General features: G+C 38.2%; 1 protein-coding gene across 1 annotated transcript; it reads left to right on the top strand.

The window, feature by feature from the left end:
- Positions 1-24,819, top strand: LOC104465797 (putative histone-lysine N-methyltransferase PRDM6; the record flags this gene model as incomplete). The annotated part of the gene is made up of 5 exons (XM_010078988.1): positions 1-128; positions 3,844-3,968; positions 7,039-7,381; positions 17,602-17,778; positions 24,705-24,819. Coding segments are annotated over 5 exons (888 nt in total), but the record flags the coding sequence as incomplete, so codon positions are not given.
- Between the last annotated feature and the right edge of the window lie 840 nt (positions 24,820-25,659).

Here is a 25,659-nt window from a genome sequence, read left to right as displayed (position 1 = left end):
ATATATGACCAAGATGGGACACTGCAGCACTTTATTGATGGTGGAGAACCCAGTAAGTCAAGCTGGATGAGGTATATCCGATGTGCAAGACACTGCGGTGAACAGAACTTAACGGTGGTTCAGTACAGGTAAAGTAAGTTTTGATTTACTCAGTGCAACAAAATGAAAATGTTTTTAGTGAAAGTCAGACTGTAACTGTCACCAGTACTATTGCCTTTGATTGTGAAAACAGTAGCAGGGCTTTTAGTTAATGTGCACAGTCAGGACAATGCTGCAGGATGTGGTGAGGATGAGTTTAACTGGGTTGCCCTGAGCTGAGGCCGTTGCAGTAAGCACACTAGACCTGGGGGTCCTGGGAACAAATACAGCCCTGTGTCACTCATGTAACCACCACACTGCGCAGAACCCTCTGCATGTTTCCAAATGGCCTGATCAGAAGGAAGCCAATACAAGAAATCTTCCACCCTTAGTAAAGATGCGTGTGCTAGAGGAAAGGGAAGAACGGCAAGAGTTTTGAACCCAAAGGCATCCTGAGAGTCAGTCATGAGACACGCATACACCTAAAGCTTTTACGTTGAGCACACCTGCTAGCCAAGATTGGTAGTGCTTGTGCCTCTCATGTCTCTGTCAAGAGAAGGTAAAAATGTGAAGAAAAATGTAAAGAAATTATGGTGTATTTTACTTTGTACTCACCAACAGACCCATAAAACACAGACAACACATTACATAAATGCATGATCTCAGCTATAAACAAACCTTTTTGCTTCAGAATCAGAAGCAACTGCTTGGCCTATTAAATGTGGTAGGAAGCACATCAAAGAATGCCCCAGGCTTGCCAGTTGCAGTGAGCAATCCCGATTTGCACTAGTTGCTTCAGAGAGTGGAGTTCCTTTTCTTTAGGAAGAATCTTAAACTTTATTTCAAGCACTTTTAAAATTAAAAATAAAACATACAAAAGCAAGCTAAGATTAAATATATATAAAGTTTGATTATCCCATAGGGTTCCAATTTAACAATGGTAAAATTGTTCAAATGCATTTTCAGCTTTTTTATTCTCTGGCCAGTTGACTAACTAATGGCACTGTTAAAAAAATAACAATCCTCTTTATATATTACAAATCTTTTATTGTACCCTTAAATATTTGATATCTATAGCTAAAATCCCGTCAGATTTTAAATAAACACACTGGATAATGAGTAAAGATTGTTGTGGTGAAAGAGTATTTTTGTAGGTATCTTGTGAACTTTTTCTCAGTGTGTTGAAGCATGCACGTGTATATATACATGTATATATAAAAAGAAGAGAAAATATATATGCGTACATGTATATAGATGACAAACCTAAATGAAAAGTGAGCATGAGAAAGTCATTACACATCTGTCAATATTAAGTGGATTTTATAACTCTCCTTTCATGATGGAGTTTTTACTTAGAGTTCCCTCTGTTGATCTGTTTTCGATTACTTCAGATCTTTATAAAATGAACTACAAAAACACAATTTAAAAAACTGGCATCCATCACCAGTGACTGCATCCAAGTGTAAGAAAATAGAAAAGTTGGACACTGAAAAACCAGCCTAATTTTTATTGTACATGGACGTCCTCCTCACAGAAAGTCAGCTGGTTTAAATTCATTCTGTTATGATTTGTAATATCTAAATGGAATTTTCTTCAAAGTGCTCTTGATTGATTGACCCTTAGCTGAACGTTTTGTTTTTATTTTGAGGCTGACAATAATGTTTGTTGGCATGTGTTCTGCTTCAACTGCGTTGGGACGCCATGAAGCTATCTTTATGAGTCATCCAACCACAATACTAAATACATGTCAGCAAAGGAAATATTATCCGAAAAGGGAAAAATCCCTTTGATGTACTTCAGCATGCAGAGATTTCTGCGAGTTTTGGAAGCTCTGCACGCTTGTAAGGGATGGTGTACGCTTACACTTTTTTTTCCCTGCCTACTCCAAGCCTCACAGACCACCCATTGCTCAAAAACAGTTCTGCTCTTTCAGCGGCAAAGTGTGTCATTTGGTTTTAGCACATTCATTTGCTGGGCTGCTGTGTTTATGTTAAGGGAAGCCAAACTGAGAGATGAAATGTTACAAGGGTGAAGTACAAAGTAGACTCAATTTTTCTCAAGTTAGGAGATGCTGGTAATTTATAGCGTGGCTCCGATTTTCATTTTTATGTAACAGTGGAAAGAATTAACGAAATGTGCAGCTCTGAAAGAAGGGGAGGGAGAAGAAGAGAAGAGGAGGAGGAGGGAAGGAGAGGGGGGAAACACAAAGGGGAGAGTTTTTGTCAGATATTCATAAAAGGGTAGGAAAACCATTCTGCTTAGCTAGCAGTGCCCTCCTGAGACAGGGTGTCAGTAAGTGAGGAAAATAACAAGATAAATGAAATTTTTGCAGCTGCTAGTGAAATATTGAGAATCTGCACTTTTTTATTGATCTTTATGATCCTGTTGCCAAGAGCCACTTTGCAGTGACAAAATATGTTGACAAGTGCATATCTCACTGCCATGAAAAATGTGGTAAAAGATTCTCCTTATGTCTGCAGTGTTATACAAGGAACAAATTGCATCGCTACAGCCAATTCTTTATAGAAAGTCTAAATTTAAGGCCTACCAACCCTAAACACTTTTATCTTGAACTTCAGGCTAACGTTTGTAGCAATTCTTCACTCAGAAAACCGGTTGAGGCCCAACATTTTTTTTTTGGTCTATAGATATTTTTCTGCCTTACATAAGCTGTTATAAAAAATGGTCATTTCTTGGTACTTTGACTGTATCATTTTGGTATGTAATCCTTCAGTGAGAGTGGAGTGTTCTTCTTGTATATATTGAATTTCTATCCATCTCACAGGAGTGTGTTTTACTGTTCCATATGAAGCCTAAGGGAAAAGCCACTACAAACTGATAACATTTTTATTTTATCTTGTGCCTGATTCTAATCTTACAGTGTTTGCCCCCATGTAAATTTGTAAACTGGAAGTATCACTCTGAAGCTATTTGCATCAGTGCAAAAGATCAGAATAATGCTTCTGTTTTTTTTCTAGAGACTCTAGGATTTCTAGGATTTTTCTTCTCCCCCCCCAACTCCAAGTTTGGTGGTCTAAGGATATCCACAATCTTTTCCCACAGCGCAATGTGATAAGATACCACATTTGCAGTGACACTAATTTATACTTACTGAAGGATCATCGACATTACTCGCATGTTCCATACAGAGGAAGATTTTTGGTTGTATGTTCAGATTAACCCCATTTTTTTTTTAATTTCCCGGAGCCAAAGTCTATTTTACTCAACAATCCAATATCTCTTTTTGGTGGTGTATTGCTGTAATGAAAGGCCACATCACACTACTTCAAACAGCTCATTAAAAGAACTTATTCAGATGAAAGAAATGTTGTCTATTTACCTCTAACACAGGTTAACTTTAGCTTAGATGACAAATGCGAAGCTGTTTAAATGGCTGGACTTACTGAACTGTGTGCATCACTCTGATGCTTGTACTGTGTGAGCGAAGTCTAGCATTTCTAAAATCACTCTGAAATGGACATTGCAAGAAAATATCTGTCTTTTCATAAAATCTTGGTGCTTGTAAATTTTAGTGTTTAAAATATGCACGGTACAAAGTGCCTATAAACTCTTTGCTACCCTGTGCTACAGGAGCAAAGTCCTTATCTAATGATAGATTTGGTTTTAAAATAATCAGTAAGTTATTCATTTAGTTATCTCCAGAAATGCTTCCAAAACAATGGATTTCTACTGTAATACTCTGTATCATAAGAGGAGAATGCTCTATTCCTAAATTAGGCATTTTTTTCTTTTTCTCTTGATCAGGTCAAATATATTCTACCGGGCTTGTATAGACATACCCAGGGGCACCGAGCTGTTGGTGTGGTACAATGACAGCTACACATCTTTCTTTGGAATCCCTCTCCAGTGCATTGCACAAGATGAAAATTGTAAGTTCTTGCTTGCATTTCTACCTGTGTAAGCCAGAATTCCCGTTTCATACGTAATCAGCTATATTCCTAGAGTGTTCTAAGACATATTAAATTAAAATGGTAAGGTATTTAAGGTACGCTTGGTGTGTACAAAATAAAACCCCAAAGCTGATACACTTAAGCTGTGAAAAATCATGGCATGATAATGGAGGTGTTTGGAAGTGTGCAGGTATATGCAATTAAATAACAGATTTCCCACTATGGCAGACCCACATAACTTGGTAGCGTGTAGAATCGCTCTTCCTTATAAGAGATTCATTCCTACTCTATTCTTAACTGATTTGCTTGGCCCTGTCCATTGTTATCAGGCCTATCACAAGACACTGTCTTGCCAAAACAGTAATGCATTGCAGGTCCATGGGGCCTCTGTTAGTGATTCTTCATTCTATTACCACTGAGCATGTTAAGAAAAGCTCTGTCTGACTGACTGTAGAGATGAGGTCCTTGTTGTTAAAAGGTAAAAGCCAGCTTCTCTAAATGAAGACTGAGCTTATGTAGCCTGAAATGACAATGAACCTCCATTCCATCCTGGCCATCCCCATTTTCATCCATTCTCCTACCCTTTATCAATATTTTTTTTGTTTGCTAGGAATCATCACAAAATTAAGCATGTAACACTAATCCAGTGCTGGATCTGTGCAGTCTAGTGCTGGATACCTTTCTCTGTAATGGGAATGGGTGATCCAAGCATGCCCTTCAGTTTCACTGTTTGTGTGTGGAACTTGATTAGAGCTTGCATCAAAGACCTCTCTTACATTTTGACAGCTATGTGTATCTAAGTGGTGGAAGAAACCACTAGTGGATGCCTGATTGACTTTGGTTTAATGTAACCCTGTGGCTGACAACCCTTAATCAATTACATCTAAGATGTATTTTTTTGGTCAAGTACTTGGATACTTAAACAGAACTGCTAGGATGAACTCGTGTCTTACATACTGAACCATGCAGCAATAAAACAGCAAGATAGCAGGGATTAAACTGTCAAAAATAAACATCCTTTTTCATCTTGAGTTTTCAAATCTGTTGGGCTTAAGAAAAGTTTAAAAGAAATTTAATTACTGGCAGTAATGTTTGCTGATAAAACTCATGCTCTGCAATGTACAATACAGAAATATTATTTTTTCTTTCATGAGCTGAAGCTTACGAAACCTTTATTTGAAGAGCAAAGCATTATGTTAAAATCTCTAAATATTGTCATTTGCTATTTTGCTGTGAGAGAAACCAGAGTTTCATCCACAGAGAGATTGACATGAGCAGATGAAATTAATCTCTGAGCATGGAGCCTGCTGCAGGCTGGTATATGACTCAAGTGCCACTTAAGCCCTCAGAGTAGACCTTCTCCTTATCTTCTGTACAGGGGTATTCTCACCCAAACTCTGTCTATATTCCTTTGGTCTTTAATATCCTGATCTTGTTGTTTCTGTGGACTTTTATGAATACAATTAAAAAAAAAAAAAGTGATCCACTTGTGTGAGAAAGTTGGGTCAAAATGAAAGTGTACCAATTGTCCCTTGTACTGAAGACACATAGAAGAAGTACTGCATGTCTTGAAACTTGTTATAGATAGCCCCATGGATGTAACTCTACTTAGAAATCAGATCCTTAGATAATCCAGAAAACAATAACCTAGGAAGGACCTCAACTTGAGTAATCAAATACCATGTAATATTATAATATTGGAGTCATTATTGTTGATGGAAGATACTAGAGCATAACTCTGTGAAGCAACTGGCAGTATTCAAGGTACTACTAAAACATTAGTTTGCATTACTTTTTTGTTGTATATTAAGTAATACTGGATGATTCCAGCTCACAACTGAAATTTAATTCTCATATTTGTTCTTAGGAATCTATCATCATGATTTACCTAAACTGAGTAGCAGTTTCTAATCACCTGTTTAGCAGGTGCTAGGTACCTACGTGTGGATATATACATATAAACACTTTGTGGCAGTAACTAAATGTGTGAACATATGTAGACGCAGACATATGCATGCAACATATTTAATTTAAAAATCTACATTAGAATATTATATCATGAAGTTGAACATGCCAAAATCAGAAAGCAGGAGCAGGCCCTGGGTCCAGGTGGCCTAAATTATGCTTTTTTGCATTGTGGTACTGTCTTTCATTAGCTGACACCATTTTTCTGTGGGACCCTTGCTTCATTACTGAATGATCTAGATGGTACTCAAGGAGTGAGGCAGCTGTTCAACTTCCTTCTGCGTGTTTGACCTCCTGCATCCCTTATCGTGCAGCATCCAAATTCAACATTAAATCACTTCTTTGTGAGAACAGCGTATTTCATTTGTTGTTGAGTGCCTCATAAGCATAGTTAATTGATGATCATAAGACCCTTGCAGGACTAGAAACAATTTTTGTTCCTATTTTGTAGGTGGGAAATTGATGCACAAATATATCTCTGCCTGTACTTTGCATTGTCTCATGGTGATCTAACTGCTATTAGCCTTAATTATGCGAGTCATGGTGAAGTCACTGGCTTTTTACTGTATTTGTGAGATGTAATAGTATAATATTCTTAGTGGCTGAGCTTTAAGAGGATAAGGGAACTATTGCTGCAGTAGATATGTCAGTCCTGTTGTGTCTCAAGGAGTGTCTGAGCAAGGATTTTTTCCCCATGATCTCAAAATTCATGCTTGTCTGCGATATAACAATTGGACATGCTGACTGCAACATGCAGAGTCAGGTTATCACAAGTGCAGCAGCATTTTCTTTCAGATGACAATCCCATTGTGCAAAAAATGCATATCCCAGTCAAGCTTCTCAGAGTTCTTTCAGTCTCAGACACACCTTTGCGTGAGCTTTCATTTCAGTGTCACAGGATCAGCATCATCCACTCAGATCACTGTCTCATTCAAGCCCATTTTTTTGTGCATTGTTAAAATAGTGATGTTTAATTCTAGTGTCAAGAAAATGGATGTTAGTATTTTTTTCGTGTGTCCCAACACTGTATTAGTTTTAAAAAGGCATAAAAAGGATCTTATTTACTTTTCTTGTTTTCTCCCAGTGAATGTCCCTTCGACTGTAATGGAGGCCATGTCCAGACAAGACACCCTACAGCCATTTAATAAAAGTAGCAAACTATCCCCTGCCACTCCACAGCGATCCATAGTATTTCCACAGACTCCGTGTAGCAGAAATTTTTCTCTCCTGGATAAGTCTGGGTCCATCGAGTCAGGATTTAACCAGATCAGTGTCAAAAACCAACGAGTTCTTGCAAGCCCAACTTCAACAAGCCAACTAAATTCTGAGTTCAGTGACTGGCACCTTTGGAAATGTGGGCAATGCTTTAAGACTTTCACCCAGCGGATCCTCTTACAGATGCATGTGTGTACGCAGAACCCTGACAGGTAAAGCCCAGGCTCTCTTTATTTCTGTATCTACTGATAGCCAGATCCACTGCTTTCTTCCTTTATCAAACTGTTATCGTTTCCAAAACCAAAACATTATTAGGAGGATCCTGTACGACATAATTCATCTGCAGCTGTGTGAAGTAAGCCGATAAAAACCGTTGCTTGACTTCGCTATTTGTAAAAACATTTGGTGCCTAAGTGTGCAGATTAAAGGAAATAGCTAAGGATATAATCATGTTTTCAGAATGGTTTGGTACATCTGATGGAGGCAACAAAATAGAAGGAAAATTTATGAATATCATAGATGAAAAAATGATGTCAAGACAATTAAAAGTCTCTCTGTCTTCCAAAGATAATCTAACTTGCTGCTCAGTGGCTGTCACAGTCATTTCAAGGTTCACCTATAGTGTGCAACGTGTATGAACTTAATTAAGTACTAAGAGGTAATGAATTGGAATTTCTTGCTTAGTACTATTTTTCTTCAGAGCATGCAAACCCATAAATCGTGCAAAGCTGTCAAAAGGAAATACCTACTCCACTAGTGATGTGGAGGAAAACAGATGCCACTTATTCAATAAACTAATATCCACACAGAAGAAAAATGTTGACTAGATACCTCAGAGTCAAAGTTGGTTTGAAAGTTTGTCAATACAGAATTTTATGGTCGTGAACTGAGGATGAAATTTAGCTGAACAAGTGAATTAAAATTTCAGGTACTCTGACCGGTGGCACAGTAAATATAATGGAACCATTATTTATGAATCAAAGCTGGTTTATCTGGCAATTTTGATAGCTGGCAGGACAAAAGACAAAAATCAAATTAATTCAATAAAAAAGGCGGCCTATGTTTGTCTCTTCTTCAGCTGTGAAGAAAGTTTGAACAGAACAGCTGAATCCCTGCAAGGTTGTTCTAAAAGCAGCATTTCGTTGTGAATTACATTTAACCACAACACTACCAAAAACAGTCAACAGTGAGTCTGTGCCTGTGTTTATATGCATGTCTATGTCTCTTTGTGTACGTGATTATCTACGTGTACACATATGCTTGTGGGATTCTGTGGGTGTGGAGATCCTGGAGCACAAATCCAGTTTTCCAGAAAGAAACATCAAACATGCTAGGGGCAAACTAGATTCCGTGCAAATCTTCATATAATTTAAAGATAAATAATAATAATATAATATTGTGAATGCATACAAGCCCTTTCAACATTTTTTTGATTTTATGCTGGCTTTAGCAGAAACAAATGCCATGCTAAGGAAGCTGTAGGACACAGCTGCCAATCTAAGTGCCACAATGTAGAATCTAAGTCCTCAAAGGTCTGCTCTCCTAAGTTTCACGGACTCCTATGTTTTTGGTATTAAAGCATCCTAAGCATACTGCAAATCATAATGTGTTGTGTAAGGGAGTCTAGAAGAGGTATATTGTGAGGTTCCCACACATACTTTTTCAGTGATTCATCCAACCAGGTGGGACACCCAGATTTCATCCTTTCCTTCACTTGAACCTATGTCTTCCTTTGTGAAGAATGGAGCTGCAGATAATAGTTAATGCAAGAAGAGCCTCCCCTAATGGGGCTATTCTGCACTCTAAGAAGTAGTTAAATATTCATTTTGCCAGAAAGAGAAAATGAGGCTAAGTATCCTACAATTAGGTCTGTCATCTTGGAGGTGAGAGATTTAATTTTTTATTTTTATTTATGTTCTAAGTATCTTCTGTCAAATATTACCTGAAACACAGGCTGGATTTTAAGCCTTACCCCTCAGAAGTGAACAGCCTGATTAGTACATTACCGATTCATCGTGTCTTACTGTTTTGTCTCTTTTGTGCCTACCTAATATGTCCATGCAGAACAGCTTCAACGAGAAAGTGTGGAGCATTTTTAGCTCAGAATACCCTACAGTATAGTAGGAAAATTGTCTAGATCAGAAGACAAGTTTGCTCTCTGAGGAGCAAAGAGAGCAAAGGATGATTTGGGGAGAACTGGGGTGGAGAGGAGGTAAGTAAAGACTCTGAGTTGTCCCAGAAGCTTTCAGAATGATTTGAAACGTAATAGCTAACACCTTTTTCTCAATATTGATGCTGGCTAATTTAGCTGATTTCTTCTTTGGCTTCTCGGGTTTTGTGAATCCTGTTCTTAAGAAACCTTTTCACTTGTGTTATGTAGAAAGCATAAACCTAAATGATGCTGTAATATACATTTAGGATCAATCTGTTGCATAAATACTGATACTGCAGTGCTCTGTTCTGTGACACCTGTGTTCCCTCTTTACTGAAAAATGGCTTACATCTCTATGTTTTCATTAAATAAATTGTGCAGACTGCTTGTGGAAGCCAGTTTTGTAATGCCGCCTTTGTTCCTGCGAGGTGTGCCATGGACATAACTGCTGCAGAAGCATTTCCCAGTAGGTCTTCTTTAGAGCATTATGTGGGACATCAGTCACATGAATCTGCTTAAGGACACTATAATTCATTCGGTGTTTGAAATTACCAAATAACTGTTACTGCAGATGATAACTGCCCTAGGATCTGGACTAATATTTCTGGTTAGAAATGGTTACAGATTGAACTTACATCACAGGAACCTTTTTGTCATTTAGCAGATACCAGTAGATCAGCTGTTTAGTGATTCAGTGGCTGGAAAAGAGTTGTCTTTGATTTCTCAAAAATACTGTGTTACTCCATATGGACAATTCCTAAAGTGTTGTACAAAATTTCCTGGAGACAAGAAAACAGGGCATGATTTGTGAAAGAATACCTGCTTGCCAGCGTGAAGTACTGGGTGCAACTCTCTGGTTTGTATTTTCTCGATGATATCTGCAGCGCTGGTCTGGCTGATAAGCAGCTCCCCATTTATTGTCAGCAATTTGTGAGCACACCAGCCACTGTATCTTTGATGTGACTGAAGCAGTAGGGCCTGTCTTCTCTAGGAAATGACTTCAGACTGTCTGTTCTGGCTTTGTATTTGTTTTTCAACAGTGCTGATTACCTATAGCGTGAGGAGCAGGGAAGACATCTTTGAATGGACTAAAATTTGAGAAAAGCAGACTACTTGGGTCTTGAGAAATAAATTAAAAAAAAAGATTACTTTAAAACCACTTAGATTCAGAAAACATCTGAATGAGAGCAGGCATTAAAAAAATGCCAAAATTTCCTTAGTTCTGCTAAGAAAGAAATGGTTCTATTTAACAGGCAGATGATTTAATAAATAAAAATAATTTTGAAAAATGATGAATCCAAAATGGGGAGAATTATTAAAACTATCTACTGTGTTTGCTATTTTAGATTTAAATCAGGATTTTAATTTAAATTAAAATTAACTTTTAATTATTTACTGGTTTACCTATAATTTATTTCTCTCTTTCCACCAAGATTTTTTTAGCTTGTGATGCTTCGTAGGGCTTCTCTTCAAACTTAGTGGCAATTGGATTTGGAGTGGGTGTGGGAGGTGAAGATTTAAATCCATCAAGATATGAATTCTTGTAACTTAGGAGTTTTTGTGACTTTTTAAAAGCCTTGGCTAGACAGAAGCAGTTTGAGCAACTATTTCTTGAAGCAAGAGTCAGAAATCTGTTTTCTCTTTTCTGGTTTGTTTTGGGTTTTGGTTTTGTTTTTTTTTTTCTTCCCCCTGCTGTAGAAATTCCCAGAAACCCTCTTTGGGGGGTCTCCAGAAAGGAGTAACGAAAAGCCTTTGATCATAGTGAATCATTTTTAGAGCAATGTATACATTTTTTTTTTAACAGCAACCACTTTTCTGATAATAACACAGTCTCTTTTAATGACATCTGTCTTCTTTCTCACTATGATCACCAGATTCAGGATGCATTGGTGTTGAGGGAAGGCAGAAGGCTGCAGTTGCCAAGAGCTGTCTGTGGCACATTTTCATATGCAATATGTAAATCTGTGTGATACATATTCTTATTGATTGCCATGTATTTAAGCTGATAGTTCGAGGGAAAACCCACTCTGAAAGTGTGTCTGTGGGTGATAGATTGTGCGTGTTATCTGGCCCTCACAAATCTTGTTTACTTGTAATATATTATTGTACTCATGTTTTGCTGTAGCACCTCAATATTAAATTGTGAGGTATTTTTGAAAAAAAAAGAGCTTGAAGTTTGATGTTGACAATTTAATAGATCCTTTTTTTCTGATATCACAGCTCAGCCCACTTTGTGTTTATATTTTTCCTTATAGGTTCTGTGTCTTTAACCTTGATGTTCTCCCCAAGTCCATTAATTAATTTAAACGTCTCCCAAAACAGACTTAAAAAAGTAAATGTTGCAAGCAAAAGCTGTCTATTTCTATTTACAGAGTATCTATGGAATATTGCTCCATTAAAGCAAACATCATGCAGAATTTAATGCTCATTCTTGCATAACCTTTTCACAAAGATTTACAAATTCCCAGTACTCATAACTAGTAACAGCAAAGGATGCACAGAGCAGCACTTCTCTCTGACAGCTTCAGAAGTCTGAAAATGCTTCAAGTGAGCTAACTTTCTGCTTTTGCTGCTTCCTCCACAAACATTTGTAAAAGATGGTCGCAAAACTCCCGGTGGGTCCAGCTCTTCCGTTGCTGCTGCTGTGCCGTGCCTGAAGTGCTCGGGCAGTAGCCATGCTGCCTAAGGGAACACCAAGGCAGTAGGGCATGTGGAGTCCAGAGACAATGAATGTAGCCCACCTGTGGCCACACTGATGCTAGAGATGCTTCTGTGTGCAAGCTAGCAGTATCCTCAGGTGTTGTTCTCCAGCCTCTCAGTTCAACTCGCTAGAAGAAGGCAGCCCTCCAGAATACCTTACCATTAGGACAACTGCAGCCTAACTCCTCTGACTGCAGGTGTGCTCTCAATGTTGTGTGTTGCACAAAAGTCTTGTAGCTTTACACAACACCACTCGCTCACCCTTCCCCCTCCCACCTACTGGGGATAGGGGAGAGAATTAATGGGGTGAAGGGAAAGGAGACTCATGGGTTGAGGTAAGAACAGCATAATAACTAAACTACAATAATAATGCAATAATAATACAATAATACTACAATAATTGGAAATAATAATAATGATGATAATAATAGTAATATATACAAAGATACAAATGAGTGATACACAGTGATACTGCTCACCACCTGATGACCAAGGCTCAGCCCGTTCCTGGCTAACAATCCCAGAGCAGAGAGAGTCCTGAAACCACAATCTTGGAATGGAGATTAGAGCTCGAATGGCTGAGAGACTGAGACAACCCTGAGAGAGAGGTGACCCAGAGGGAGACAACCCGGAGCAAGAGAGAGCACTTCTGAACAGATCCTCATCTATATAGTGGGCCTGATGTGCATAATATGGAATAGACCATTGGACAATTTGGGTCTCAGTCCTAATACTAGGTTAGTAATTGGGGCTGTGCTCCCTCCCAGCTTCTCCTGCACAGCAGAGAAGCTGAAAAGTCCTTGACTGTCCTGGCAGCAACTATAAACATCAGTATGTTATCAGCCTTCTTCTCAGCACAAATCCAAAACACAGCCTCTTACTAGCCACTATTTAAAGAAAATTAACTCTATCTCAGCTAAAGCCAGGACAAAAGGCCTCGCCCTGGAAGCTGATGATGGCCCCATTTCAATGTACCTTGCTTTCATTTTTCTTTGCAGAAGCTGTTGTGTGACAACCTTCCCCTTATCATGCCGTGAAACTCTGTCCTGGGTTCAATGGAACCCTGTGGCCCATGCTTTGAGACCTTGACATCAATCAAGTTGGTTTTTTGCTTCTTAGTCCTCAACAAGGAGAAAAGCACTTTCAACTGCATGTCAGTCTCTCTTCTTTCAGCTGGTGTTTTTCTAGCTTTTTTTAAATGGAAAAAATTACAGCAGTGTGCTATTTTGTCTCCCTAATCTGACTGTTCCAGTGATAGAGTTACATGTATTCAGGAACTCACCATTGCAAGCGATACTTCTAAGGACTGTGCTGGGATTCCACATGCCCCTTGAAAGCAGCAAATTCACTTTTGAAGAGGCCTCCCTAGAAGCTTGTTCATCATAAAGGAGAGAGTTTGAAAATTCAGTGGAAAATAATTTTTAGATTTTTCAGGATTCTAATAATTCAGGCCATGAATTATTTACGATGTAGAAAATAAGTTTATGTTGACTTGACGTACTTAGGAGGCAGGAGTTGTAAAATACATTGTTCTAGCAGAGGAATAGTACCAGTTAATTTATTAAAGGTATGTCACTTCTGCTAAATGAAAGTTTAAAAAGAAGCAATCTAAATGTACAGTTGTCTGTCAGCAGCTATTCCAGGTGCAAAGATGTGGATTTTTCATTGTTATACCCTAACATGCACAAAGCATGTTAAGGGATCCCCATCGCCTGCACAAAGCATGAGCTTTGGTGAAGTTCGATAAGACTCATAGAGGAACTCGGGCTTTGTACTGGTCCTATACATAATGCAGTTTCACCCAGAAAAAAAATCAGCTACAAAAGTGGGAAAATTGTAAGATGGGAAAAGAGACCACCAAACAGCAAAATCATTCAAGAGGTTGCCTACATTAGGGAGCAAAAAGTGTTCTGGATGGGTTTCACTTTGAAAATGTAACTTGAAAGACTTGGAGAAGCCAAAAAGTAACTGCACAACCTGAAAACTATTACATTACAGTTGCTCCTTTCTGAATTTCACTTTAAATGACCTGTCTTCCTATAGTAGGACATCACATAGTCAGAGACTGTAAGATTAGGGTCTCTAGAAAAAGCTGGTGGACTCTACGCGTTAGTAAATCTAGGTAGCTGATTGATGGTATGTGGTGTTAATGACAACACTGTAATTTTTCTAACAACAGAATTTACTTCGAGGTAAGTAGATTATCTTTCTTTAAGCTCAGACAGGAAGACAGATAACTAGAAAAATATGTAGCTAGGTGTTCAACGAAAAACATTAGAACTGCTTTTGACAGCTGTCAGCCCATCATTCTCATCTACACATTGCTATACATCAGTTTATCTGTTCTTAAATGTAACTTAAAAATACTATACGAGAAGATTTTTCTGAGGCCCATCTGGAAGGGTCTACGAGATCTTTTGTAGAAATTGCAATGATGAAGATATTCAAAGCTATGTTGTTTCTGGTACATGATAGCTGGAGAAAAAATTTTCGTAGAAATAAATATTTCTTCAGATAGTCAGCATGTACTTTGAGCCCCTGGTACACCTGTTTCGTCAGACTGATTACTTTCATTCTTGCAAATTTGCCTGTACATCTGCAAAGTAATGTTTTAGTTACATAGGCTTTCACATATGAAGTGACTGACATACATTTTTTTTGAACATTAATTTTCTGGAGCATCAACACACAACTGGGCTGTGACATGCGTGTGCTAATAATTGCCTGGATACCTTGAAGCTCAAGAAGGTGCATTATGTTCTGGGTTATTCCAGTAGATAATAGTTTTTCTGGGCTGTGACTGCATTCAGTCTAGCAGCACGTCTTTGAAAATACAGACTATGAAGACCATATTTTTGTCAATGTGTTCCTGGTCCTTCTATCTGCAAACCTCTGCTATAAAGAAGTCACCGTCTTAATGTGCTGTTCTAGTGCAGACCAAAGTGATGGCAGGGAACATAACTTCTACATCAAAGATAGCCCTGCTCTGCCTGTGTCAGTGTACTCACTGAACCGAGCATTGCTCATGTTCAGTCCTTCTGCACTACTTTAATTTTTTAAAAAAACAACATATTGATTTTATTTTCTGCCAAGAAAAAATTCTGAGCACAGCAAAATGGATACCAGAGAACAAAATGACAATTCTTATAGTGATTGAATAACTTTTTTTGCTCCTGGAAAAAATAGTAGTATCCAAAAGTTGTCAAAACTTGTCATATTTGAATCTGCAGTTGTGCAAATTACATACAGAATTTTTAAATTGTTATAGTATTTCAGTAAATTTATAGGCTTTCTATTTAAAATGAGCTTTGATTAATGTGTGCTATAAACCTAACTTGAAAAAATTACTTATTCTGCCCATTTGAGTACTAATCACAACTGCCTATATAAAAAATGGAGAAAAGCATCCCCTGCAAAGAGTAGTGTAAATTCTTAACTAGTTGTTCTCCCAAGGTATGGATGAATGGAAAAAAATGCAGTCAAAGTGGTCTAACAATAGGTGACTTTTTACAGAGCTCTTTTCCTTGAGCATCAGCCAGTGAAATATATCTGTGTACATAAATTAATATCCTTTGTAAACAAGAAATTTGTTTTGAGCCAGTGTAGGGGGTGAAAACATTTTACTAGACATCACAATGTTCAGTTATATCTTGTCCGGAAATTTTACTATTTACAGACAAGTCATCATGTGACTTTTCACAGTATGAAATTAATCACCCTGACTGTTAAAAAAATAAAAGATTAATTGGTTTTATGTAGTGTTGTATCATTTATTGTGGTAGCTGTTAAAAATAGATAACCAGAGGCTAATAGATGTTAATGATCCCTTTCACTGTTAAAAAAAATCAATGTTTCTTGGATACAGAATATCTTAATGCGTTCTTTTGGTTTAAAAGTGTTTGATTTGAAAATACCCAAACTAATAAGACTGCATTTACAAATCACCTTAGTTTTACCAACACTTGAATTTTCATGTCAAGTTTGATAAATACTTTCTCTGCAAATTAACCATGCACTTCAAGAAAGGAGAAGACTGGGCATGTTACTACTTGTCTTCCAATAAGAGAAACAGATACTCAGCATTTATTTTTTTCTTAAAAAATTATTTTATGTATGTTCACATAACTTTCTAAGGACCATATCATCTAGGTTAAGTAACCTTTCCACAGCTGTTATATATTTCTTTCAAACTTGTGGAGAGCAGTTAGATTTTCAAATGTAAATAATTAAAATTGTGAGCTATTGAGTTATTGACAAACACCGAGCTATAAATCAAGCTAAAAAATTCTACAATCAGGGTTCAGTGCTCTGAAGCACTGTAAAATAATAGTATTTGTGTTCAGTGATGCAAGTAGCCACAATTAAGCAGTTCACTTGACAAATGAGATAGTTCACTTTATTTTTCACTTAATTGAATTGTACATGCTTGGTCACCATTGTCTCCTTCCCTGTAGTTTTGGTTTCTAGCCATTTAAACATACACATTTATTAAAAAGAGAGCAATTTCATTGGTGTTGGCCATTGGCTCTAGAAATGCAGACATCAAGAGCTGTACCTTAAAATGTTGTGCAGGGTAAAAATCACTACTAGCCCTCCAGAAAAATTCTTAATTTTCTTAACAAAAAGTCCAATGAGCATCTAGGACTGTCACTAACTTAAATCAAATGTGAAAAGGAAAAAAACCCTGAAGGATGTTGATATTAAATCACTTGTACCAAAAAGAAATATATAGACATTGTTTCTTCACAGTTTATTTTAGTTAGCAATGATTTTGCATTTCAGCAGTCCTGTCTCACCTTGCTGTCTTGTGTCCTTTTTTTTCTATGTTTGCAGTCTGTTTGTTGTGATTCTGAATTTGTAACATATCAGTCAGTTTTGTTTGTTTGTTATGTTTGTGTTTAACAAACTGTAGTGCTGAAAATCTGAGTTCTGGATTTCATTTCAAGATCACACAAAAAAAAAGCATTTTCCATCTGGGTGGGAGAAACATGTTAATTAAATACAAATATTTTCAATAGCAGTGAGGAAACAGAAAGGTAATTGAAATATGGTGGTTATTTTTTTCCTATGTTTCATTGAAAAATGTGATTTCAAAAACCCAGATTCCTCCAAAGCAATATGAGGAATTTAATTGTGAACAGTCACAGAATACACCTAGGATACAGGTATAACAATCAGACATGCATTTGTAGGTAAGACTGTAGCTGGCACCAACAAAGGATTTTGTCAGTCCTTTAGCTCTGACATGTGAGGAGTTTTTTGTGACTGAGGAGTACCACGGTGAGTTTGGGAGAAATAAGGCAGGCATGTGTTCTGTGGTGCAGGCTCACTAGCTTGCTGAGTTATGTTTTGTGGGACATGATGCCCATAGGCTCTCAGACAATTCCTGCACAAGCATTTCGCCTTTGCCAAAGAGGTCATGAATTTTTGCATATGTGTCTCCCAAGAAAGTCCCAGAGAAGTGCACCCTGCAGTTCTCTTTGGAAATTACTGGGAAGACCAGATGTTCCTCCCCGCATGGCCTCCGGCTCACATCAGTAGAAAGCACTGATGGCACAGTGTTTCTCTTTCCCATTGCAGGCCCTACCAGTGTGGACACTGCTCCCAGTCTTTCTCCCAACCTTCAGAGCTGAGGAACCACGTGGTTACGCACTCCAGCGACAGGCCTTTCAAGTGTGGCTACTGCGGTCGTGCCTTTGCTGGTGCCACAACCCTCAACAATCACATCCGGACACACACTGGGGAAAAGCCCTTCAAGTAAGTACTTGAAGCCAGCAGCCCTGGCCAGCTGACGCTAGAGAGGGACATGCGTCACTGCTATTCATTAGAATCACCGGTCCTTGCCATCTCATGGCAGAGGTTTTCCTTGAAAGCCAAGGTCAGACCTCCAGATAAATCCATTAATGATGTAGTTAAAATCAGAATTAAACCAGGCTTGTTTTCGGACACCTTGCAAGCACTGGGCAATTTTCTCTCCTCCGATGAGAACTTGGTTGTTTCAGTTAGGTAACAAGCTGCTGCCCAAGAACCATAACTGAAAATACACTCAAGACTGGGACAGGCTATACTGTAAGAAGATTAATATGATTCTTTGATGTCTATATGTTGAAGGAGACGAAGATTCACAGAAAAGCTAATTTGGATCTGATTAAATATTGGGGAGAAATATGTATATGATTTTAGTCTCAGAATCACTGCATAGAAAACACAGCTCTGGCTTGTAGCATGTTTTGAAAGCTAATAATAAATTGCTAGTGTTCAGCTGTCCCAGATATATAAAAGAAGAGACACTTGATCGAGATAGTTTTTAATTAAACAGACTGTTTTTTTCTGCAGTCTCTGTTTACTGAAATTAAAGCCAAGCATACACCCGAAGCAGAATATTTCCCTCTGTGTTCACCTCCAGCCATAGCACAGCTGATCTAGGTGAATTTTACCTTCTGTTTTTCTGCTGAACAGCAGGTGTTTTCCAAGACAGAATACAAGTTTTCCATATTTGTATCTGTGTCTTTGCTGAACAGACCAGCACAAATTTAATGGATATTGTACCCGGAACAATCCCACTTAGGAAGAAAAATAATGTATTGATATCAATGTATAACGTATTGATATCACTTCTTTTGGAAGCTACTTGATGTTCCTAGGGGAATGGGAATAAGTGTAGAAGAAGGTGTGTGTCTCTCCCGGTTCTCAAAGGACTGTCTGTCCTCCATCTGCTTTTCTCCATTTGTCTTTCTCTACTGCTTTTGCCGTACTGTGCTCTCGGTCTGGTTAATGTAAAAGAGCTCAGCCATGGGGCCTGTCAGAACCCCTCATAACAAGCTCAGTAGAGATACCAGTAGAGATGCTTTGCCTCCATATATGGTTGAAAGGAAGCATAGCCTCCATACGTGTCTCTGCTGGGGGCAAGGGGACAGAGCCAGGAACCAAAAGCTGCATATCCGCTACAAAAGAGCTTGCATACCAGAAATCATGGCTGGGATAGTGTTGTAGGTGGCAAAACACAGAAACTCACAGCATCTAAACACAGACTCCTCTGGAACCAGTGTGTTGAATGTTCAGAGCCTGTAGAAAGTGAGCCAAAAATAGCACGAGCCATCAGATTGATTTTATCTAGTTGCTGTGTAAATAGATTTTAGTAATTAATGGAAGAGGTTTCCGGGTCAAAATGGAAAATAGATTTCTTTTAATGTTAAGGTGTTACTTATGTGTAACCTTGTTGACTCCACTTAATTTTTTTCCTTAACATCCTGTTTTTGTCATGTTTCCAATAGATCTGCTATTTTGCCCCATTTAGAGTCATTATTAATTTTTCCCCTTTGATTTAGTAATTTTTTTCCCCTTTTCCAAAATGGTCTTGACTACAGCACAGTTTCATTTTTGAAAGGGCCTAATGTATGTACTACAATTAACCAGTGGTCTGGGATTTGTCTGTTTGTTTTGCTCTGCTTATGCTAAAGTATTTAGTAGGCCAGAATGTATCTGCTCATTCATAAAGGTGCAGGGCAAAGCAACAAAAATTGTGGATGCTTTGTATTGCTTTTTTATGGTGCACGGCATAATTTCATTCTTGTAACATTTTTATTTAGTTTCTTCCTTAAACTCAAGAAACAGTAGTACTAGTTTCTCTCTGGAACACTTGTTGAAGTATTTGCAGTAAGCTGACTAGTAATTTCACATGAAGCTAAAACTGGAGTGCAGATCTTCCAATCCCCTGCTAGTCAGATAAGGGGACACATGCCCTGATCCTGCAAGCCATTCAAAAGGGTAGATTCACCTCCATCAGGACTGCTTCCATTTGAGAGGTGGGGCAGAAAACTTATCCAGAAATTGATCCACCCTCTCTGCTGGAGGAAAAAGAGATAGCTGCAGGTCATCTTGATGTCTCATTGCCATTTAGATACTAGTTTGAAAAGGAGAGGTCCACGACCTGGTTTTAAGCTTAGGAAAAAACCTCAACAAATTCTATTAAGCAAGAACCATAAATGGGTCAAACAAGATTTCCGTCTCTTGGTCGTGCAGTTTAGGTTATTAATGTTTGTTTACAAAGGGATTTTGAGTGTACACTTACTCCCCTAAAAATGCAAAATGGAAAAGTCCATTGAGATAGGGTTTCTGTACCCCAAAAAGGTCTATATTTGTGGCAATGTACTTCTGATGAATAATATTTTTGCTATTATCAAGAACAACCGTGCATGGATAATGCTAAATTTCTTAAATTCCAGCTAAGTTATTTTGAAAATAACCAGCATAATTTTAAAGGTATTACTAAATTCAGATTCATAGGTGAAAACAGGGAACTGGACAGTTAACTTGCATCTACTGTGAATGCAAACTCATTATTTCTAATGCAGTAAGGTGGTTACATTTGTAAGTGGCATTTGGACAAATTAGTGTTCATGGATTAAGCAGGCAATGTCAAACACTAAGTGTATGTTTTTATGCATATTATTTTCAGAAGGTGGTTTTAAAAACAGTGAACGTACAGCGACAGTATTTAAAAATATTTCATATTGTTACTTAAGAGGAAGCCTGCGATTGGCTAAAAAAAGCTTTTTCAGTGAGAAGGCGCTTTCTTTGTAAGTCCTAGGTAACTTTGGCTGTATGGTGGAAGACTATTCTATTTGCTTTTCATTACAGATAACAATGCTAAGTGAGGTTATCTGTAGTCAAAGCTTTAGCTGCGTTGCCTAGACTGCAGGTCCAGTTAGAAGGGATTTCTTTTCATGTCATCACAAGCTATCAAGTCAGCCTCACCACTGTAAAGCTTTTGTGTATTCTTATCTTACTGAAGTCTCCACTATGGCTGCTAGTCTGGGAACAAGGCTCTTAGGCAAATTAAAAGCTAGGAGAAAAAGGAAAATTATTTGCCATTCCTGTTCTCTTAAATTCTTCCCCTCCAGTCTCTTCCGTTTCAGCAAAACTGAAGTTAGATTAGATTATTCTGGTTGACATGGTGGTTTTCATTGTTTCTTGCTGAAATACAAAACTGGGGAACATTCATTTCAGGTTGAATATAGATGTGACATTTCAGCTTTGTCCTGTGTTTTAGGTTTTGTAAACCTTTTCAAATTATTTTAAAAATCAGTGTTAAATGCAGGTCTTGAATGAAATCTTTAAATGTTTATTTTGATAATATCTAATGAAGATATTTTTTCCTAAATTAGACCTCCAGCATTTTCTTCATCCAAAGCCTTTCACAGAGGTTGACATGAACTTGGGAATTAAACCAATCCTGTCTATAATCCTCAATGTCAGTGTTCTGAAAGCACTGTGAAGCAAACAAGCAGACCAATGGCAGTGAGGGCTATCGAAACAAACTCAGAAAACCCAGCGCCTTAGAAATATCCAAAACCCATGGATGTTCATGTTGTTTGTGAATTTTGTTTACAATCCCCACCAAAGCAAATCACATAAGGAATCCTTGTGGTAGAATGAAGTCTTGCGTTTGATGGAGTTGAGTGTTGTAGTACAACATTGCTCCTTACAGTTAAAATGAAGGTACACACACACATTGTGAAAAAATATAACATGGATCCATTTTTCACTGAGGGCATCTAATTATGTGAGGACTTTTAAACTGCTTCTTTGGATCTACGCTGTGTCAGGGGCTGCTTAAATCACTCTCAAATGCCATCAAATGGCTTAAGTGGAAATTCAGTGGTCTTTCAGTTAATATGTATTATTATCGCCAATACTTCTGTCTACACTTAAGGCTTAACCACAAATTTGGTGTATGTCTAATAGCCAGGCTCAGCTCCATGGTTACTTAGTGAGTGGTTGCACAAGTGGACTTGTTTCTCTTTCTGACTGTTTTGGCTACTGTTGAACCTTCCAACACAACATTAAACATGTATGTCTTATATTATAGAAACACACACACACAAAATCGCACACACACATTGACACAGGTCATCACAGTGGTTATTCTGCTACAAGAGGGTGGGAAAGGATAAAGAGTACATCATAATTAAAAAAAAAAAATTTATTTCCTGCTTTTCCTCCCATTCCTACCTACCATGAGATAGCTATGCTGACTGCTATGACACTCTACTCTCTTCGCATCCTTTCCTACCAGTTTGTAACCAGCAACAACTTCTCTTGACCACACTGGGAAGAGGAGTCCGGGCCCTAACACAGGTACTTAATATATCCAGAACTCTAGTCGTGAAAACACCATCCGCACTCTTTGCAAGTGCCTAGAAAGTGCTAGGCACATTGGGCACTATCTGAAGGTTACTGGGGTATATGAGAAAGCCAGAGGAATTTTAGGTGCTTTGCCAAAGGCCATATTCTGACCTTTGCCCAAGGGCTGTATAGTGCAGACAGCACAACCTGACCAGCAGGAACACTTGGCACTCACATGACTCCCATACAAAGGGCAGATGCTTGTAGCAAGAGATTTATTCTTTTCTGGTCTCCCTTTAGCATCCTTCTTTCTTGTGTCTGTATGAAAGTGTCCCAGAAGAGTCTGTAGCTAGGAAGTTAGAGTACTCACATGGCAGAAGAAGCTTGTAGATAAAGGATGGGAACTTGCATTTTAAAGGAATACAGTGAGTCTTGCTCTATCCTTTCAAGAGCAATGCAAGGTTCTGAGTTAATACTGTGCACAGCCCTAGCCTCCCAGGCAAGCTCCAGAAAGGGTAAGGACGTCTGCCACAGCTTCATGGCCAGCAGTTTTTAACCCTAACCCTAACCCTAACCCTAACCCTAACCCTAACCCTAATCCTCACCTTACAGTCTTTCTCTGATTCACATATTGTCCCCTGGGTATCCTGATATAGTATATATCATTTATTTGGATAGGTACTTAGAAGTCAGGTGTTGCTACACCTGCTTTTGTAGGTTATTTTGCAACTGTACCACTTACAGCTTGGTTAGGCAAGGATCCAAGCCTTCTGTTACTCAGCAAGCAAAATGCTTCTCTTTGTAGACTTCAAAATAACAAAACTAGATGGCAGTATCTCATACAGACTAAGTTAACCCCCCAGCCTTAAAATTGATTCTAGTGCCTCTGTGACAGATATATATATATATATACACACATATAAAAATAATACAATAATTTGCAAATTTGTCAGGCAATGAAAGGTAGTATATTTTGACACACTAACCCAGTAACTAATCAGTTTTCTAATAAACAATCAGCAGTACACTAATGTATCATCAGCACTTCAGGAGCTCTGGAGAGTGGATGATCTGCACATAGATGTTAATGAATACCCCAAAAATCATTAAGTAATCAATACTTCTGAGTTATTTTCATTGAGCTGATAGGTCTGATACATTAAAGCTGACATTTTACATTTGTCAAGATCACAGTGCAGTTTTTAACAGTGGAACAGGCTGCTAAAAATATTCCATGAAAGACAATCAAAGAAACACAACTTAAAAGTGTTGACATTTTAGATTGGTACAGTAGCTTGGATGAATGACTCTGTAATGTCTGTCCTAAATGTTCCTGACGCAGAAGTTTCTTACTAAAAATTACTAATACAAAGAACATTTCACAGTTACGCATATGAGTAAATATTTTCCTTTTCTCTTTTTTTTTTTTTGTTTGTTTTGTAAGCAGCTAGATCAGTGACAGTTCGCTTTCTATCGTTCACATCAGTGAAGAGAGAAAGATGAATATGAATTAGCTGAGCCCTTTGTTTTCCTCACTTCTCCTTTGAAGGTGAAGAATTCGTTGTAGTGATACCTTTATGATAATCTTCTTTGAAGATAAAATATCACACAGCACCATTAAGTCAAAGGTGGCTTTTGGAACGAGTGGCACACAAGAAGAATCTGCTGCATCTGTATTTGTGACTCATCAAATGCCTCTATCTAGTGCTCAGAATGCAAATTAAGAGGGCGGTATTTGGGAGATTAAATACAATAGATTCTCTTTTAGAGCAGGGATAGGGGATTCATTCCAAGCTAGTAATAACCCCCTTCCTGCCCCCTCCAAAATCCAATGGCTTTGTTCATTCATTCACACATTATTTTTTTGTTGCAGATTATGGTTCTCTAAAGAGAGGACAGGGTAGAAAGAGCGACAGCATAAAAGACAGAGAAGCAAACACTGGCGACTGGATGAGTTCTTGCTCAACCCACAGATTTCTCAAATAGTGTGAATGTTTTCAGATAATTAAGTAACCACTAACTCTATGTGCCTATTTAAAATGAACCCCCCTGCATAGCCAGATCAGATAAACAAAGAGTTTTCTCTTGTTCTAGCACTGAATGATTATTGCTTTGTGATTTCTCTTCCTCCAGTAGGCAATTGTGGATTTTAAATTAGCAGAAGGTGAAATTCTATTTGTCATCAATTTCTCCTAGGGGTTACAGAGCAGAAAACTGCAGACAAGCTGCTTCTTTGATGGCTCACTCTTAAAAATCTCTTTTTGTTCTTTATCTATTTGAACTGACAGTGATCAGAGCTACAGCAGGACAGGCCTCTCTGGAGAAATCACCTTCCCCCTGTCTATTGACAGATTCCTCTGTTCTGAATCAGACAGGCCTTGTCCCATCATAGGCATCAAGGCCTTGGAAGTAGCCACCAATTAAACCTCTTGAGCCAGTAAAATCTGAAGCCACTTTTGAGTGTCTGTTCTGATTAGGCAGGATGAGACAAAGCCCATCACCCCCCCACCCCAGAGCGGCTCCCTGGTCTCAATTTTCTCTCTTGCCTTCACCAGGTGCGAGAGGTGTGAGAGGAGCTTCACACAAGCCACCCAGCTGAGTCGACACCAGAGGATGCCCAATGAGTGCAAGCCAATAACAGAGAGCACAGAATCAATTGAAGTGGATTAACTGATTGACTGGTTGGAATTAAACTGCAAGGAAAGTCATGATTAAATGTCACGGACACTTAAGCAAAACCAAAGATTTCCTCTGAGCAACTTTCAATCAGTCCCAGAAAACCAAAAGCAGTAATAAAATAAGTAAGATGTTAAGAGATATTGATCCTGGCGTGGAAGTGAGACCAGGAAAGAGATTATTTATTTATGACTGGGGATGAGTCTTATTTCAATTGACAAGTTACTTGGGACTGTTAACTTTTCAAGTCCCACCATGTATTGCTTTAATTCTAAAAGCCTTTATAATTGTTATTTAATGCCAAAGGGAGGAATCTCAAGGGTTCTTCTGCCCATAGTTATGACTGAGAATGCACATGGACTTGTTTATTGTTGCACCTTTTTTTGTAGCATGACTCAAAGGACCCAAATGTAATCCATAGGTTTGGCTGGGCTGGGCTAAGTAGATCTTGATATTGGCTATAATAGAAATTGCTCTGTGGAATGGGAAGTGATCAAGAGCTATATCTAGTTCAGTTTCAGCCTCCTCAGACCAAAGGGCATTTCATTTCTGTAGTCTCATGCCTCACACTGTGTGCACTTTTTCATGCAAGTAGTTTCATTCAATAGCATTGCGTTGGCACAGATATTCTGGGGGGGAGGGAGGGGGGAAGGTACGTTGTATATCTGCAAATATACATTATATAAGAAGCCAGTAGGAAAACTATGTTAAACTAATAGGGCTCTCAAGTTCAGTCTAATAGCTATAAAAGACAAAGACACTAGAAAGTATTTTAAATATTTAAGGTTCCAGTCTACATGTAAATTGTATTATGAGGAGTGAAAAACCAAGATG

The sequence above is a fragment of the Pterocles gutturalis genome, unplaced genomic scaffold (assembly GCF_000699245.1).
Source record: "Pterocles gutturalis isolate BGI_N339 unplaced genomic scaffold, ASM69924v1 scaffold25838, whole genome shotgun sequence".
Classification (NCBI taxonomy): Eukaryota; Metazoa; Chordata; class Aves; order Pterocliformes; family Pteroclidae; genus Pterocles; species Pterocles gutturalis.
The sequence above is the reverse complement of the archived record's forward strand: the minus strand, read 5'-3'. Positions and strand labels throughout refer to the sequence as shown.